Genomic DNA, 19,491 nt, shown 5'->3' on the forward strand with positions numbered 1-19,491 from the left:
GAGTGGTTCATTCTAGGTTGGGGAAACTGAACCCAGTATTACCCATGCTCACAAAGAAAACCAATTGTACATAACAATCCAGCTTTATTTTCTGTGCCAGATATCCACTAACACTATTCTTATTTAGGGCATTAGTAGAACTTTGGAACATGAACCATTGAGTTACCATAAAGAAACCAGTGTGAGACTCGGAATAAAAAGGAAGCAACTCAGTATTGCAAGGTGAAACACATGCTTCAGTTTGTTTCTTAACCTTAAAGCAGAATTTCCATATCTCAACTTTGTTAACTTAATTACTATTAGCTGAAGAACATAAGACTTGTTCTATGGTTTGGCTTTAATGTGTTGACCAGCTTACTGAGAGATCTTTAGCTAAAGTGCTGGTGGTGGGGATAAATTATACCAGGTGTTGGCAACGTTTTCCGGCCATGGGCCGGATCATTCCCATGGACGGTCGATCATCCACAGGCCGCACATGCACCAGGCATGTGCAGAAGCGATTTCTGGCACCCACGCTGCCCATTTCCAAATGTCCGCAGCACCACAAATCGCTTCTGCGCATGTCCGGAAGCTGAAAAGTCGTGCCTGGACATGCGCAGAAGCAATTTCCGATGCCTGCAGTGCCCAATTCCAAAATGTCTGCAGCGCCAGAATTCACTTCTGCGCATGTCCAGACACAATTTTCGGAAGCTGAAAATCACATCTGGACACACGCAGAAGCAATTTCCAGTGCCACGGTGCCCATGTCCAAAATGTCCACAGCGTCAGAAATCGCTTCTGCAGCTGCGCAGATGCGATTTCTGGCGCCGCTCGGCGAGTCCCCGCACCGCGCTGCACCGGTTTAGCGCAGCGCGGGGGTCCTGCCAAGCGGGCGTCTTGGTTCACGGGCAGTCCGTGGGCCGGATACGTGGCCTCCATGGGCCGGACGTTGTCAACCTATGAATTATACAAAAGAAGAACAAAAAAGCAGTCTTAAGATTTTAGCATTGCGACAGCTGTTGAGGAGTAGAGAGATGATAATGTGTTTATTCACAGTTCTAGAAAGCAACTCCCTATTATTAATGTTGTTTCTATCCCTGCTCAATCCTTTGGATCAGGTTAGGTATTAAAATACTTAGTTAACAATAAATTATATAAAACCATTCAACTATTATTTATTCCACTGTTATTTGCCCCGTTTGTTAGTTACAGCCACTGAAAACAGGATGGTGTGTTTGTGTGTTGTTTAAAGTCTCAAGCTCACATGCTCACATGCTCAAGCTCACATGCTTCTCACAATTCCCATTCCAGAGGGCATTTTCAAGAGTGAGCACAGGGCAACCTAAGCAATGCTAGGAGGTAACTGTGACAAAAAAGAAAACAATTCAACAAAAGGCAACAAGAGTTTTATTGAAACTAAACACACAAGACTATGATAGTTTGTATCAGTGAATCTGTGACAAGGGACAATAAAGAGAGGTAAAAATAAATAAAATTCAATCTCAGGACATAAGGGAGTAAGGAAATGATGCAACTGTGTATCACAAACATAAAACAGAGGATGAGGCTATAAATATGCTAGCTTCCTGCTGAAGAAAAGTTACATTTCCATAGCATTGGAGCCTTTTGAACTTGCAACACAACTAGTCCCCCCCCCCTCATAAAAGCCCAGCCTCCCTCTGAGGCTGCATTTCTATATCCATTTAACTGAGGGTAACCCTCATGGAAATCAATGTGACTAACTTCTGAATAAACATGTATAGCAGAGCTTTCCAAACTTTTCCATATTGCTGACACACTTTTTGGACATGCATCATTTCACGACACAGTAATTCAGTTTTGCATCATTTTGCGACATAGTAATTCAGTTTTACTATCAAACCAGAGGTTAAACTAATCCCTTTCGAGCCATGGAAGAAGCGCGGGGATTGTTTGCATGAAACAACTACTGTACACACTGCAGCTGAAACTAATGTGTCGCGACACAGTTTGGAAAGCTCTTATGTACAGTATAGGATTCTGCTGCGAGTGTCCTTTCCGATACCTCTTCTCTTTTACTAGAACATGCCCTGCAACATAGCATAAAATTTCACTTATGAAAATAAAGATGTGGCAATTTAATAGTTTTTTAAAAGGCTGAAAACCAGGCTTGAACTCTGATAAATATATCAGAAAAGGAACATTCTGAGAATTATCTGGTAATATCCTTTTTTGGAACGCAATACATACACACCCCGCAAAAAAAAGAAACCCAAATATGTTAAAGGATGTTCCAGCAGAATAGTCCTCCTGATTTCTCCACGAGTATGTTTTAGATGTGTGCAGTGACTACAAGATTCACCTTATATCTGCAAGCTCCTCTGCCATTCAAGCTTTGGGAGTTTCCCTGGTCAGCTTGGTTTCATTTTTCAGAAAATGTGGGGGGATGTGGCAACTTTGGGGGGGGGGAACTATTCAAAAGGTTTGGGACTCCAGGGTCCATCTCAACATTCCATGTTAGCAGCACAATCCAACATGGGAATATGTGCATTTGCCCCCAAATCACTGCATTTTGCCTTGATATTTAGGATATGCACAGAGCTGGTACAATCTCCTAGCAGGTAGGATGGGGAATTCTGAGTACAACTGTATATCCAGCCCAATATAGTTTACTATTTGTTGAAGGAAAACAATGGATTTAATGCAGCAGTGTCAGCTTGGCCCTGCGACCATGGCCCTGGCACTGAAATTTGTGGGTGCCTGGCCCCTTCATGGGGAATTTTGTGGGTGCTTGGGCACTTATGGTTTGATGCTACTCCTTCATGTCTTCCTCTTACAACATGGAGTCCTTCATCTATCGATATAAACAACAGTGTTTCATTGAACATTAAGTGGGTGGGGGGAGGTTATTGCAGGATGCCTTTTCTGTGCCTTTTTTTTTCCCTATGCAAACTGTTGGAGAATTCAACCTCCTAATCCTAGAGAATATTCAGCAAAAATGGCCCCTCTAAATTTTGTCATCCACAAATAGCATGGATAATTTAGGAATGCTTTTCACTGTCCTAAGAAAAAGCCATAACATTACAGATCTGTGACCACTGCACCCATAAGGTATCATTCAGGAGTCCATAATGTAAATATCCTCCAGCACAATTTCACTTAGATGAAGGATCTTTGAACAGAAAATCAAAGGTTTGGTCAATGCCCTTAAGCAATCTGCTCCCTGAGCAACTATACAAGGCCCTTTTTAACAAGGGAAGAGCAAGAAAAAGCAGATAAGAAGTCTATGACAGTTCAGGGATAATATCACAAAGAGATTTGAAAACATAGTCAGGCAGCAAACTCTAAAAGCAGAGCAGTACTTCACTTCATCAAAAAAAGTGGAAGCATGTAGAGAAAGGTGCATTTCAGACCAGAGACTGCAGGACCACTGAGGGAAAAGAGGACTTAGCAACACTTAAGGCCCATTGAATCAATGGACCTCTTATCTTATAGGCATAAAAACTAGCCGGCTGAAGTCTACAATTACAATACATGCATGTAAACAGTAACATTATTTATTACTATTATTATTTATTAAATTTCTATATTGCCCTTCATCCAAGGATCACAGGACAGTTTACAAAATAGAAAGTCAAAAATATATACCATAGTGACAAACAATAGCAACACAGGGCCACAAACATGGCCACTAGGAGAGACTTCCTTTCCAACATGGCCCAACTCTAAAGATTCTCTCCGTCAAGTCTTTACTTTGCTCTAAACTTTAGAAAGGCACAAGCGATAGGAGAGACTAGTGTTGCTTCAGCCAGCATCCAAAAGCTCAGTGCCAGATAAGATCTTACTCACTGCCAGATGGTTCAGGGTTATCAGTGGAGATGTGGATCTTTTCTTCCACTTCACATGCCTGGCATAGGAAAAGGTAAGCACCAGTCAGCCTCTTGCTGTTTTTGCCCTCCTTCAATGCCTGCTACAAAGCAAGACATAAAAGAGCTCTTCCCCTGAGAAGAGGGACTTTGCAGAAGTCAGAAACAACTAGCTACATAGCATAGCCAAAATTTGTGGACCAATCTATAGCCAAATTTGCACTTTCAAGATCAGGGTAGCCAACACGGTGGCCTCCACGTGTTTTGGATTGTAACTTCTATCCGGTCCAGCCAGCATGGCAAGTGGTTAGGCATTAGAGTTGTAGTCCACAATATTGGCTCAGTATCGGTTGTAGTCCACAATATTCCTCAAACTTGGGTCCCCATATGTTGTTGGACTACAGCCCACATCCTGACCATTGATCCTCCAAGCTAGGGATGATGGGACTTGTAGTCCGACAACAAATGTGGACCCACAGTTGAGAAAGACTGCTCAAGGTTGTACCACCTATCAGAGCATGTTTAAACTTCAACATACAGTAGTTCTTAGAGCCTTGGACTAGGATCAGGCAGACCCAGGTTCAACTCCCCATTCAGATATATCATGTACTGGGTGAAATTGGACCAGTAATTCTCTCTCAACCTAACCTACTACACAGGTCTGTGAAGACAAAGAATGATAAAAGCAGAACCATGTATTCTGCCCTGAGCTCTATGAGGGAAGGGTGGGATAGAAATGTAATTAATAATACAGTTGTACCTTGGTTTTCAAATGTCTTGGTACTCATAGGTTTGGGCTCCCGAATGCCAAAAACCTGGAAGCGTTCCAGTTTTTGAACTTTTTTTGGAAGCCGAATGTCCGATGCAGCTTCCATTTGAGTGCAGGAAACTCCTGCAGCCAATCAGAAAGCGTGCCTTGGTTTTTGAATGTTTCGGAAATCAAATGGACTTCCAGAACAGATTCTGTTCGAGAACCAAGGTACAACTCTATTCTAGTGTAACGCAGTGCACCTTGAAAGCAGTTGTGTTGGAAATACAGTCATACCTTGGTTTAAGTACGCTTATGTTTGAGTACTTTCAGTTTAAGTACTTTCAATGGGAAAGTTCGTTTCAGGTTAAGTACGCTTCAGGTTAAGTACGGACTTCCGGAACCAATTACACTCATACTTCGGGTTAAGTACGCTTCAGTTTGAGTACTCCGTGGACCCGTCTGGAACAGATTAATCCACTTTCCATTACTTTCAATGGGAAAGTCTGCTTCAGGCTAAATACGCTTCAGGTTGAGTACAGACTTTCGGAACCAATTGTGTACTTAAACCGAGGTACCACTGTATATGGGTAAAACAAGACATAAGGATTCATTGCCTTTGCCTGAACCTTAGAAAAAGACTTTTTTGCAGTATGCTGTTGCGGAATTGAAAAGTCTCTGTCTTTATTCTATAGCTGAAACAATCACCCAATTCACTATTTTTATAATTCCTTGTTTAAGGATTGTATCAGCCAATTTTCTATTTCCTAACTATTCACAGGGATTCCTGAATGACAATAGGATCTTTATTTTGGAAGATTAAAGCATACATAATTGGGCTGGTTCAATCCCGCTTAAATCCATGGGGTTTAAACAACTTGTCCACAGGATTGTAGCCATTGTTTCTTTATATTGGCTGAACCTATAATGTATGCGAGTCAACACCATAACATCTTTTGGTTATGTCACAAATTTACAGTGCAATCCAGGGTATGTTTGTTCGTAGTTAAGTTCCACTTTGTTCAAGAGAGTTTATTGCCAGATAAGTGTGCCATGTTTTTCATAGGGGAATCATGCAAATAACCCTAGTAAGTGATCCTACTTATTCTGCAAGTTCTGACTGCCAATAAAAGCCATGTGTTTGAGGCATAGCTAGCAAAATTTGTTTCCAGTCCAGATGTTACACCCACTAAAAAGAACCATAAATAATGACAATATTTGAAGAGATAAATCCCAAACTTCAGAAAAAACACTGCTACTTAAGATTATGTGTATGTGTATGTGTTCAATTAATCCAAGAGTATGCCTCCTCCACCCTCAATTCTCTTGTGCAGTCACAAATACTGTTTTATCAAATGAATGTGAGAACTTGCTCCAAGCATCAAAATGAATGCAGATATGTAGTTATGCTTGCATTTAGTGTAACACATGTCAGAATTCAAATTTCTGACTAGCTATGTAGGAGTGATGTTACCTTTGCTGCACACAAAGCTACTTTATATAAATTCCCTTTGGTATCGATTGGAGGACACCCAAGTGCTCAGAGAATTAAAGATCAAATCTACACTTTAAGATGACAGTTTCCTAGTTGAAATGTTCAGTAAATGGATAGAGCACAACACATTTTCTCAGCATATCCATCCCACTCATGTGAGATAACACTCTGCAGGATAATAAAACTGATGATTTAAGGGAAAACTTTGGTGAAATAAAAATGAAAACCTAAGACATAGGTGTGAACATGATTATCTTTAAAAACATGAAGAAGCAAGTCAAATTAAGTAATAATTCCATCTTTTTCTTCCAGCAAAAAAAAAAAAAAGCATTCAGGAGAATTTCAAAAGCTTGTTTGGAAAACGCTCATTTTGCCCCATCAAAAAAATATGTGTTATTCTGCCTTTGTCATGTTTCCATTTGTTATGTGCAGTCAGTGTCTGCCTGAGTATGTTTAACTGCATCTTTAAAAGTGTCAAGTAGTCCTCCATATCTTGAAAAAAATATTTGGATGCAAAAACAAAATCCTAGGATTCTAAACAAGGCACGCGCCAACTCATGAGCCAATAATCACATTACACATATGAAATGGGTCCACACACTGAAAGTCATCCTGCTGGTCCAACCTTGAATGCCACAAAGCTTCCTAGTTCTCACTCTTTATGTTTGCTCATGGGCATCTAAGCAAGCTGACCATGCAAGGGGTTCCATTGCTTAGATACCAATTCTAATGTGTGAATGTCATGTAGCAGAGCCTTTATTTATTTATTCCTACCCCACAGAATTTGAAATTCACTAGGCGCAATTTATACCTGTAGTGTAAGGCCGGCGGTTTGAATCCCCGTGATGGGGTGAGCTCCTGTTGCTCGGTCCCAGCTCCTGCCAACCTAGCAGTTCGAAAGCACGTCAAAGTGCAAGTAGATAAATAGATAAAGTGCAAGTAGATAAATAGGTACTGCTCCGGCGGAAAGGTAAGCGGCATTTCCGTGCGCTGCTCTGGTTTCGCCAGAAGCACTTAGTCATGCTGGCCACATGACCCAGAAAAACTGTCTGCAGACAAACGTCGGCTCCCTCGGCCAGTAAAGCGAGATGAGCGCCACAACCACAGAGTCGACTGGACTTAATTGTCAGGGGTCCTTTACATTTACCTTTATTAGCCACTCGTGAACAAGTGAAGATGCCCAGGCACCAGGATGGTACCGGGCATCTCCACCATCTGGAGGTGCATGCATGGGGATCCTTGGATCCTGACTGTTTTCACACACTAGCAACACATCCTGGAGAATCCTATCCATTATATTTTATCTCCACAATCAGAATGAATTTCAGGAACCTAAATGTTGTATTGAAAATGACTTTCGAACCGTCTGGCCCCAAAATGGCAATGAGGCATTTCGTTTTGGCGACTGTCACCTTAGTTTAAGGAGCCATTTAGCACCTAGCTTATATATTTGAGTTTCTAGCACTGCTACCCCAACTTTGTCCATGACAGAACTCAAGGTAGCTTAGCTTACAGATAAAAATAGAGTCATGGAAGTCACAACATGTTGATGGTATGTCTGAAGTGAGCTACTGTCGTTATGTATTTCAGCACCGTCAGTAGAAGGTATACACACAATACATGAACAACTGGCGGCAGGAAATACAAAGATGGCTTAGCAGCCCATCCAAAGCTCTGCCTGGCTCTACCCACAGGGCAGAAGCAAGGATGGAGGAATGTTCCTATATCCATTCACATATCATATGAATAGTATTCATTTTCTCTCCCATTGTTTCCCATGGAAGGAAAGGATTAGAGCCTGTTCAGAAGTGTGTTTAAATCTTCCACCAGTTTGTGGTGTGTTGTTGGTATGTGTGTTGGTATGTTAGGCATTCTATCATTCAGATCCAAGCCACTTCCTAGCACACACCCCTTTTGACTCTACTGCAATCAATGCCAGTTGGACAAGGAGCTGGGACAGATATCAGAACTCCCTCTCCAATGTCAGAGGGAAAGATGCAACCTATCACATGCCCCCCAGGGATGCCCTTAATACAGACGCTCTTAGTTGACCCAGGGTATCCAATAATGATCCTGCCTCTTGACCCGTTCAACACATATAGTTTACAGCTCCCTCCTAGCTGCCAGAACTTCTTCAGGAGGTTCACCTTACATGAAAACCATGTGCCTAGCAGGCCAATCAAGCCATGCTATAAATTCATTAATTTGAAGGCAAGACAGTTTATCCACCAGCTGAGACCCAAAGTGATCAGAACAACACTGGCACATAAAATTAATATAGCTTCCCAAGAGCTGTAGCAGGAAGATTATGGGCTAACTTTGCAGATAAACCCCAAAGTTACTAGCCGGGAAAGACCCTAGTACCCTGTGTTTCCATTGTGGCTGTGTGCTACTGTCTTACCCTTCTCTATAGACAGAAAGGATACTAGATTCATAGCAAGCTATATTCCTGCCCATAGTCTTGTAGAGGGGGAGAGAGATACACCCATTCGCTGCCAGCCTGATTATTCACCTGTATGAATGCCTTGTTTCCTATGGCTACCAGATGTTACTCTGTCACTAAACAAATGCACATATGTGGGATGGGGTATCTTCAATATGGCTGGCTGTGACACTAAACCTACACCAATTCATTTTACCATATCAAAAGACACTATGGACATACTGCAAACTTTTCTCCAAGGGCAGCATTTTTGCACTAGTTTAAGTATTAGCACCAATGCAACGAGATCCCCTCTCCTCCTTCATGCACCCTAGCCATCCCCAAATCCGCTCCAGAGGATTGGGAGGAAATCCTGAGCAGTTGTGGGGTGGGCTCCAAAGGGTGGGGGGAGGAGAAAAGCAGAACATTCTGTTGTGCAAGAAGATATCACCTTAGAGCCATACTGAATACAACCCGTGTAACCAGGAACTCTGCCCCTCCCACTCCTATGTACTTTTATAAATCTGCACTTATCTGATGGCAGGCTTAAATTGTTGTTAGCCACCCTAAGCGGCGCATAGGCACCAAGAGGTTGGGATCTACTCTATGAAACACACCGAATAATGTATGAAAGTGCCTTTTAAGTCGAAACAAATGGCAGCGGTTGTTTATGTCATGTGCCCTCTCTTACGAAGTATTTCACGTCAGATTTCCCCATGTGTCATATGGCACTGCAATCATATCCTCTCCTCCCCTGTGTCCCTTCTCCTTCCTCTCCCACTGCAGCCAATGCCTGCTAACAAAACCATTTACGCAGATCAGATGCAAACATCCCTCAAGAGGGGACATTTGGGGAAGAAAGCCATGTCCAAGTGAAGGACTCCCTTGGTCCTGGTCCTGTTTAAGATTCTACAGATTATCTGCCATTAAAAAGGAATATACATTCCAGCTCATCACGTGAGCAATACTAAAATGCTTTAGATATCATGAAACCCAAGTAGCTGAACAGAAGAACAAACCCACAGTTGCAAGCCATGTTTAATATTAACAGGAGCTTGGATGGAATTTGCAAGCGAACTGTAGGAAGAGTGCACAGTATAAGCATAAAGTATAAGCATAAAGAGCTGTAAACATACATCAACTTACATAATTACTTCACACACAACACTTGTGAAAGCAAGCATCAAAGTTACTTGCAACATAAGGTTATGACTGATGCACTGCTTAAACAGCATATTATTCAGTTAAACAGGCTGAACGCTCAATGATGTCGCCAGGACTCAGAACAATTTACATGCAAATATTTTTGTTCAAAGGGTTTGTGGATTGCAAACTCAAGAGTAGTTTCTGGGATAAACAGGACCACACACTGTTTACAAACCAGTTCAGCTTTTTGCCACCAAACAGATTTGGGCAAAATCCAGACTACTGGCGAATAAACAGAGACCAAACAGCAGACTTCTCCACATTGGGTTTGACAGTTCTCAAGCACAGCTGGGCACCTGCCTGCTTCTCAACTGCCATCTGCAAAAAGCTTGTTCTGTTTCTCTCTGATAAAAAGTACTGGCGAAGCTTTCCGGATACGAAAACAGGAAGGAAGACACCAAACCCTGATCATGTTAAGAAGTGAGCCTAGACGCCAAAGAAACAAACTGTTTCCTGGGCATGAGGTGCGCCCATCCATGCTTGTGGAGATGGCACAGTGTTAGCAGATGGCAGCATCCACTGGGGCTCTGCCCTGGGGAAGAAAAGCGGTAGCAACAGCTTTCCGGTTGCCTTGACTCTCAGAGAGAAGGATCTCCAAAAGGAGAGACACCGCAGGGTTGTATTTCACTACCTGATCTAGGGAGCGCACAGAGGTATGGCATTTGTGAGCACAGAGAGGTGACCAGAATTATGTATGGCGAGGGCACTAAAAAGGAGGGGGGTGTCCCTTGCCAGTCAGAGACGCCTCTTAAACCTGGTGGGTGGTCATGGGGGGGGGGGCGGCTACAGACGAGCACGTTCTATTCCCCCCATCCTTTGTTTTTGATTGGCTGGCGCCCAGCCTCACTCACCGACAGTGGCTAAGGTCTCCAGATCCTCCAGTCGATAAGCGGGCGAGTCCGGCGCCGGGTGCGCCGGAGAGCCTCGACCGGCAGGACTCGAGGACGGCGCGGGTTGGGGCTCGCCGGTGCCGCCCGCCTCGCAGCCGCCGGGGCTCCTGGCCCCTACTTTCGCCCTCACGGCGCTCAGCGTCTCCATGGGGCGGCGAGGGGAGGGAGGAAGAAAAGGCGCGCCCTGTCAAGGCAAAAGGGCGAAGTTTGGGGCGCCGGCGCCGGCCCGGCCTCCTTCCCTCTTCAGCAGCTGCCGCTGCCCCGAGCCCGGCCCGGGTGTCGGAGGAGCCTCTCGGCAGCTGCAAAGCGGCGGCTGGCGCCCCGCATCGCGCCCGGGCGCAGCTTCTTGGTTGGCTTGCCTGGTTGTGTGTGTGTGTGTGTGTGTGTGTGTGTGTGTGTGTGTGTGTGTGTGTGTGTGTGTGTTGTGCTCGCGCGCTCGCTCGCCTCGCTCTCTGGAGACCGGTTGTGCGCCTTCGCTCCTCGCTCGCTTCCCGCCGGCACCTCGGCGCAGACAATGGGCTTGCCCGAGTCTCGCTCTCTGCCTCACTCACTCGCCCGCCAGCCAGCCAGCCGGTCGGTCGGTCGCACGCGGGGATGAGAGGGCGGGGCTTGGCTTCCTGCAGCTGCGGCAAGAGCCGGAGAGAGGGCGGGGCGCGCGGGCGAGGCGAGAGAGAAAAGCGGGAGGAGGAGCAACAAGCGACCGGCTGCTGGAGCGAGCGAGCTGCTGCTTGGAATTTACAACGAAAACACGCCACAACGCTGTTGACTGCCTTTTGCACATGGCTCTTGTAGCTGCTGACGCGGTCTCCCCCTGCCCCCCCCTTTTAAAATAATCCTGTCAGAAGCTGAAGGACGAGGGGTGTGCCCCTACACACACACACACACACACACACACACACACACACACACACCGGCCCTTTTCTTGCACCTTTCTCGGTGCTTTGGAGGAGATGTGGGAATTCCTGAGCAGCTCTTCCCCTTAGGTTTAGACGCCTCCAGTTGCATTTTCTTTGATTGGTCTTCAAGGCAGTCCTCCCGCCCCCCTGGGAGGGTGGGAGCTATTGGACAAAGGTTTGTGCGTGGGCGGAGCCAAAGGAGGCAGGTGGGGCGACTGCCTCCCCTCCCCAATCAAGTAAATCAATAAAAGTACCGTACTTAAACTGAGATTCTGCTTCCCCCAACATAAAACCTGGTTATACCCATGGAAGGTGTTAAAGCACAATTATTTTAGCTCTGCATTTTGATTCTCAAACCCATTTTTCTGGATGTCCATTGGGTGTTTCCACTGCTCAAGCCAGCTTCAATACTGGAAGACTGGCATAATAAACAGGGGTTCATAAATAGATTATATATAAATTTGCCTGCTGCTTAATAGGGGCAATTTCACCCAACAATTTGCTCACCTTGTAAGAAAATGGTCATGAGGATTAGGCCCGAATTACAGCTGCCATGCAGTGAATTATTATTTATTTAAAGGCAGAATTATTGTTAATTGGGGCTATTAGCAGTAAATGTTTGAATCAAGGCCACTGGCTTAACAGCCACAGATTTTTCAATATACTTTTGGGGAGGGATAGTGATAGAATGGTCAAATGCGTAGGGAGCAACAAAAATAAAGCAATGGGAGGAAATGAAGCTATTTAAAAATGAAATTTAAAAACACAGCACCATGTTTTCCAAAGCTTGAAGTATAGGGTTGAAGGTTAGGTCTGAAAACCTGCACACAGGCTTGCTCAGTCCTGTTTGCTCAACCTATGCATGCTCCTAATGTAGATTTGAAACCTAGAACAAAAGGTAAGCCCTAAGCTCCATCCAAATTTCCATATTGCAAAAGTGTGGCGGGGAAAATCTTGATTGGTTGGGTATTATACAGTCACACACACACACACACACACAATCTCCTATGCATTGTTGTTGTTGTGTGCTAATACAATTTTCATGAGCAGCAGTAATCTTGATAATGCAAATGTTCATAAATATTTGAAGATGCCTCTCACCCTAGTAACTGATTGATGTACCTAATGAGCAACTACTAGGATGAAGCCAGGATTGCAGCAAAGAAGTTTTCAGGAAGTGGTGCCTGAATTACATCACAGTTAAATAGGCAAATAACAGAACCATTTTAAATCTACGGATAAATAAAAGAATAAGATGTGCTATGTTTCATTCTTCGGCAAGGTTTTATTCTGGTAACATAACTTCTGTTTACTTTACTTACTAGATAACTCCTAGTTTCCCTTTAGTCATCCGTATACACTGTGTTTCACCCTGTAATCTCAGTATGTAAAATACCAGACAAGACAGAATAAAGTGGGTTTCTTTGCTGGCTTCTGACGTGTTGGATTGAAAACTTAAGTTTGAGTTGGAAAATGGGTAAGAGGTTGTTATGGTCTGCTCCCAGTTTAGGTGGGGCTCAGCCAGTCAAGGAACAAAATGTGTTCCTCTGACTTTTCTTGATGCCATACCAAGTGAAATTAGAAATGGCACTTTGGGGGGCTCTAAGACACATTAACAGTTCATGTAATCATCCAGCCATCTCAACTACAGGCAGTGTTGACCAACACCATTTCTGTTTCACAGACTCCTCTCTGGCCATATAAGATCTTAGAGGAATTATTTCAGTTATTTGTTCACTACTACTGATTTTGCTGGGTCTGCTTGTACCCACTACAACCATAACATTGGATATCTTGGGCATTTGTGTGTACAACTGTACAATTGTTCCCAAGACCACTAAGGAGACCTACTGCCCGAGATGCTATGATCTAATAAAAAAACTGCAACTAGCCCTATTGTAAACATTCAGTATGCAAAAGCTTTTCTGCGTGTGTGAAATCACACTTAGCTGAAGTCAACAGGAAGAGCACTGCTCAAGAATGCCAACTGCTACGGGCAAGCCAGGCCAAAGTGTAGTACTATTAACTGCCACTGAATTCAACTAGCAGAGTTAACCACCTGATTAAATATTTCCTATTGTAATAATCTTAAAATTGCTTTATTTTGGTTAGATTGTGCTCTGTGTATTTCGTTTCAAAAGATGCTGTCGCTTATATAAAGGCAATAAAATATTATTTGTTTTTATCAGTCTGACTTTTCTGGCTGGAAATTTTCAAAATTGTTTTTTTTCTTTTTCATACGTAATGGTTTTCCAGTATGACTCATGTTTTAACAAGCCTCCTTCTATGACACAGACATTTGCATTCCACTGAACTGGAGGCAGAAGCCCAAATAGTTGCAATGAATCAATAGAAGAGCCTTCGGTCTCCATGTGGTGTCCTAACAGCATCCTGTTACAATATCTTTTTTCATCAGACAAATAAGAATGATAATATGCTGGTTCCTTCCATAGACCAGATCATGTGCCCATGTGTCACAGCTTACAGAAGCTTGCGCAGCAGGCATAGCAGGCTAGTTGCCCAGAAGGAATTGCTAGTTGTCCCAAGTAAATAATTAACTGCAAGGCTAGCACTGCAATTCTGTTAAGTACATACTTGAGAGTAAGCTTTCCTGAACAAAGTGGAGCTTACTTCTATATAAACAAACACAGAACTGGGCTGCACAGTTGCAGTTCTATGCATATTTGCTTAAGAGTAGGTTCCACTGAGTTCAGTGGGTCAGTCATACCTCCAGGTAAAAAACATGAACTTTGGGCTGCATTTTTATAAAATATATAACTCAGCCTTGCATTTGAACATGCAAATGGCAGCCATAAACTAGGAAGTGGGAACCTCCAGACCATGGGTTGAATAAAGCCTGCCAGTGGTCCGAGTTTGGCCCATGAGACAATTTCCCTCACCACATCCATCTGCCCCACAGCTGGCATTATATGGCATCATTTGGAGCATAGAGTTTGCATTCAGCACCCTTTGAATTTGGTACCAAATGCAAGCACTGCCAGGATTGGTTCTACGCAGGAGGTTCTGCATCATATTTATTTCTGTGCCAGTTGCAAGTCCCATTGAGATCGGCTCCACTTAGCATCTCTTGGGTGGAACCAATCCTTGCTGAAAGCAAGAGTTACATTTTGCTTTTGGCAGGAATTTGTGGAGTAGAAATTTGAATTCAAGCCATGACTGCAAAGGAAGAAAGGAACAATTGGGAGAACGCTCTTAAGAGTGTGCTCCCAATTCTTCCTTTGAATGGAATCATTGATATCATATGAGCCATCCATCTGTACAAAGTAATCTGTGGGGTGGGACAGTTCTGTCACCACTAGATATGCCTAGTGAGGGTGGGCATACCTGCCAATGCTGAGAATTATGCCACTGACTGAGGCTGATGTCTGTCACAAGCTTAGATACTGTGTTGTGTGAAGATGGGGAGAAATTCAATGCAGTTCACATTTATAGGTAACTGTCAAATTCACACTTTCCAAAACACTATGAAGATCAAAACAGTCATCCTCCAAAACTTGACTTAATCTGATTTTTTCAATGCAGTTTTCAAACCAGTATTTACAAAATGTATGTATTAGCAGAAAGCATGCATAAACATAATATATCACTCAAAAGAGCATACAAAAATGTTTGTAGTCCACAGGGAAATAGCTAGCAAAAATATGCATATTGGTCAAAATTGCATAAAAAACTGGGTTTATTAGGAGAAAGTCAAACTAAAGTGCTGATGAATGTTCATGACTTTTTTAAAAATGGAAAGTTGCTGTAGAAATGTGAAGAACTAAATTTAAGATTGGGAAAAATTAGAAACTGGAGAACGGAAATTGGCGGATCCTTCCATTCCTAGTTGTGAGCCTCCCTAGCTCCTGGATTCCTGCCTGTCATTTTCAAAGGCATAACGTTATTTTTCAATATCATACATTTTCTGATTGCATACAATTCAAATATCTTAAGAACAGGGATACATTATTCAAAACCTATCTGCTTATTTACCTACACCAACCATATTGCTACTGTTTGTAAAAGTTACATTTGCTTTCTTATTGAAAATGAAAGAGAAATGTCATCTCAATTTCTTAATAATTATGTATATGAGGGATTCATTGAATTGTCCTTTTCTGACTGTGTGCCCAGTTGAACAGTGAAGCATCCAGGCCAATGGACCTGTCTTGACATTTGAACTCATTGCCAAACAGGCTGATATTTGTTTGGAAATCAATGAGGTTCACATGATTGTACAACGTGGGGACCATGGTGAAGTTTCTTTTCATATATTATATAAGGAAGAAGGGTGGGGAGCGGACTGTATGGTGCTTCTATTTGTGACTCTGCCTTGTTTGACTTCTGTGATTCATGAGTTATGTCAAGTTTACCATCCAATTTATCATATAAACACATCCACTAGACTCTGGACCTTGTTCAAACATACACATTAGATTAATGAGTCAGAGTTTCTTCTGCAGATGGCAATTGTGCTAGTCCAGAGTTTACATATTATTTCAATTATTCATGTTTTATTTTCTAATTTAGTGTTCATTTTGCTTTAAAGCCGCCTCAACGTTGACAAAAATGAAGATAGATTTTATAACATTTCTTGTGACTATTTCCTCATTTTAGATCATATTTATGGTATAAATTTTGTTCATGTGTAAATTAGGGTGAAAGGACTAACACTTTGAACGATATAATATTCGTGAGATATGCCGGCACAGGCAACTTCTTCAATTACTTATCATCTCAGTATGCACTGACTTTTCTTTTTTTAAAGAAATAGCTAGTCTAGTAAGAATTGTTTTTGGTGGGTTTGTAGAGTGAGTTGAGAACACATATCTATATAATGTTCTGTATGCCTGTATTACATAGCTGCCAAGTTATCCCTTTTTTACAGGGATTTTCCCTTATGCTGAATAGGCTTCCTCGCGAGAAAAGTGAAAACTTGGCAGCTATGCTGTATTACTGTATGCCCTCTTCTACTGAACCACTTTGCAAGCACAGGTTGGAGCAATCTTTATTCGGGGGGAAAACTCCTATACTGCCCTTTATTATCTATTGCAAGGCAGTGTATTAAAACAAAGTGCAGCCATCAGCAAAAACAAACAGCATAAAACAACAGCAGAAGGTGATTACTCAAAAGTACTTAAAAAAAAACTTTAGGGCCTTAAGTAAGCACTAGGTCAGGCATGTGCAATAGGTAGATCGTGATCTACCAGTAGATCACTGGATGTCTGTGGTAGATCACTGGTAGGTCAGTGGCTTCCCCCCAAAGAAGCTAAAAAATGTTGGCTCCCCTAAAAAAAGCTCAACATCTTTGCCCTGCACCCCTAAAATGACCTGAACCACCAGAAACAGGGCTTTTCTTCAAAAAAAAGAGCTCAATGTCGCTTTCCTCTTCCCTAAAGAAGCTCAACAACTTTTACGTGAACCCCCCAAAAGGGGGTAGATCACTGCCAGTTTTTAACTCTGTGAGTAGATCGCAGTCTCTTGGAAGTTGGCTATCCCTGCACTAGGTGAACCATGCAGATTTGAGTTCCGCATGTGGGGTCTACACAACCCAACAAGAGAAAAGTTATGATATCAAAAATCTGAAAGGAAGGGAGACTTAATAGTCCGGAGGGAATATTTAACATCCAAGAATAACGTCCTCAACTTCCCTTATTAAGAACTGCAGTGGATTAAAAATTGCATAGGTGACAGAATAAGCAGGCCTGCAAGTATCTGTACCAACGGCAGTCAGGTTGTGTATCCATAACAGTGACCAGAAGAGGAATGACCACTATGAGGGGCACAGAGAGAAGAAACGCCATGGTGCATCTGCGTCAAAACAACCAGCTGCCTCCATCTGCCCCAGCTGCAACAAAACATATCTCTCCCACATCTCTCTCTACAGCCACAGCCAGTGCTTAAACCTTCCGACAGTTTGACTTCACCCCTAAAGGTGCACTCCTCCATTGTCTCCCAAGACAGAAAAGATGGCGACAACAACTGTCTTATACAGTCCTGCTACCATCACCTATTTGCATGATTACAAATCTTTAAATTCTGTGGCAACAGCTGAGCAGGGTTGAAGACAGGGATGCCAAGAGGCAGAGGGATGAAATTAGGCTGGACAAATTGGCACAGAAGATGCCAAGCTAAGGTGATAGGAGAAAGCAGGGAGGAAAAGCAGTGCAGAGGATTCAGAAGGGTAAGAGACAGAAAGGGGGGATATGAATAACTGGAGGCTGATGAAAGAGACAGAGATAGAAGACAGGTATGAGGAACTTATAGCCTGTGGGCAAATTGTGTCCCTTCAGCCCTTTCTATCTGACCCTTGAGACTCTCCCTAGCCCATCACAAGTCCTGTTCTGCACTTTCCTTTAAGTGTTTTGGCCTGACTGGAATGTGTCCTTGAACTGTGACAGTGCTCTTTGCTTGTCTAGATGGAGAGAGGTGTGTATAGAAATCTTTGACTTTTGCACACCCGAATATAGCTGACTGTGCAAAGATAAGAGTTGCGCTCACCGTTCCACTCACTTTTGTTGCAAGCTTTCCCCACTACTGGCATGCTGTCCTTGGCTGGTTGTGCAAGATGGACTGTGGCCACTGGGCTGAACAAAGTTTCCTGCCTGCTCCTGGTCTAAAGGAACAGAGAAGATAAATCAGGAAAGAGAGGGAAGTAGCAAAGGAGAAATGGAAGGAGTATGGGATCTCAAAGGTTTGGCGTATAAAACATCAAGAGGAAGGATGATGGGTCAGTACTGGTTAGAAAGAGGAATGTTGACTGCAACTTGCTCTCCCAGTGAAAGCCTTCCTATGGTAAGATGATGCTCACATTTCCACCATTTGGTGGACATACCGGTTCTAGAAGTAAATCTACATAAGATGGCATATTCTAATGATAAAGACAGTCCCTTTCATGTTTCTGCATTGAACACGGCATCCTTTGCTCACGATGACACTGAGTCATGCTTAAAGCGCTGGCAAAACAGGTTCTTTTTAGGATTGTGGTTAATTAAGTTGTAGCTTAGAATCAAGGTTTGACTCCAGGGCAATCACTTAGAACAGAAACATCCTACCCCAGCAAAAGAAAATCATTTCTGGGTCTGTCATGCAAAATATGGAGAGTCCTATCTGAGTTGCACAAGAGACGAATTCTGCACTTGCATTTTTGTGAACTTTAAAACCCAGCCCTTCAAATGTTATTGTTCTGGCAAGCGTACATAGTTCCAACAATTGTACAATCAAAGAGGCATTAGCGCAAAAAGCTTACAAGGCATCCTCTATAAATCAGGCTATTAATGTAGACAGTTCCAGCAACATCTAAACAGGCCAAAAGTTAATTGCCCTTGCAGATCTAGAAATGTACTTAGTCCTTAACATTTATGCACTCCTTTCAGTATTAAATATTTACTTTTGCTTTGTGTCAGTGTCACCTCCTTAGATAGCTGAAGGTAATTACCATCCTCATTCCGACACAGTGCAAGTGTGTTCTAAAGCAGCTCATTGCAGTTGCATCGTTAAATGTTCCCTTAGATTCTCTTTGGGAATTGCTGGGTCTTGGAAGAAGGCATGGTGATGTGCGGTGCTACCTTCTGTCAGCTAAGATCAAAGGCTCATGCCACCCAGCTGAGTAGCTGGGACATCCTTGGCTTGCTCCTACACCCCAAAGTAAATTATCAGATAGACACAAATCCATCTAAAAGCTACTTCTGTTCTATCACACTTTGCGTGGGGATGGCGATCCTCAGGCCTGGGGTCCAAATGTGCCTGCCCACAGCCTCTCTTTCTGGCCCTCAGGACGTTTCTCAAGCCATACTCCTCACCAGTCCTACTTTGCACCCTTCTGGGATGTTTTCCCTTGGCTGGAATATTTCATTGCTGCTTATTGCTTGCCCAGATGGAGGGAAGAGAGGGGTGTGTGCAAAAACTAGGTGCCACTAAAAAGGTAAAATTCACATTTCTTGTTTTTCTCATGGCTCTAAAGTAACCGGGAAACACAAACCAGAATAAGACCAAACAGAGAAAAACATA

At 43.1% G+C, this 19,491-nt stretch overlaps 1 protein-coding gene across 1 annotated transcript in view; it reads right to left on the reverse strand.

Moving 5' to 3' along the window:
* PRKX (protein kinase cAMP-dependent X-linked catalytic subunit) overlaps positions 1-11,240 on the reverse strand; it is a 68,040-nt gene extending 56,800 nt beyond the window's left edge. Inside the window, exon 1 of the mRNA XM_035114637.3 lies at positions 10,547-11,240. Within this exon, the coding sequence (XP_034970528.3) occupies positions 10,547-10,733 (187 nt within the window). The 5' untranslated portion in view covers positions 10,734-11,240. The remainder of the gene's footprint in view (positions 1-10,546) is intronic.
* Positions 11,241-19,491: the final 8,251 nt, after the last annotated feature.

This window comes from Zootoca vivipara, chromosome 4 (genome assembly GCF_965207765.1).
Source record: "Zootoca vivipara chromosome 4, rZooViv2.hap1.1, whole genome shotgun sequence".
NCBI lineage: Eukaryota > Metazoa > Chordata > Lepidosauria > Squamata > Lacertidae > Zootoca > Zootoca vivipara.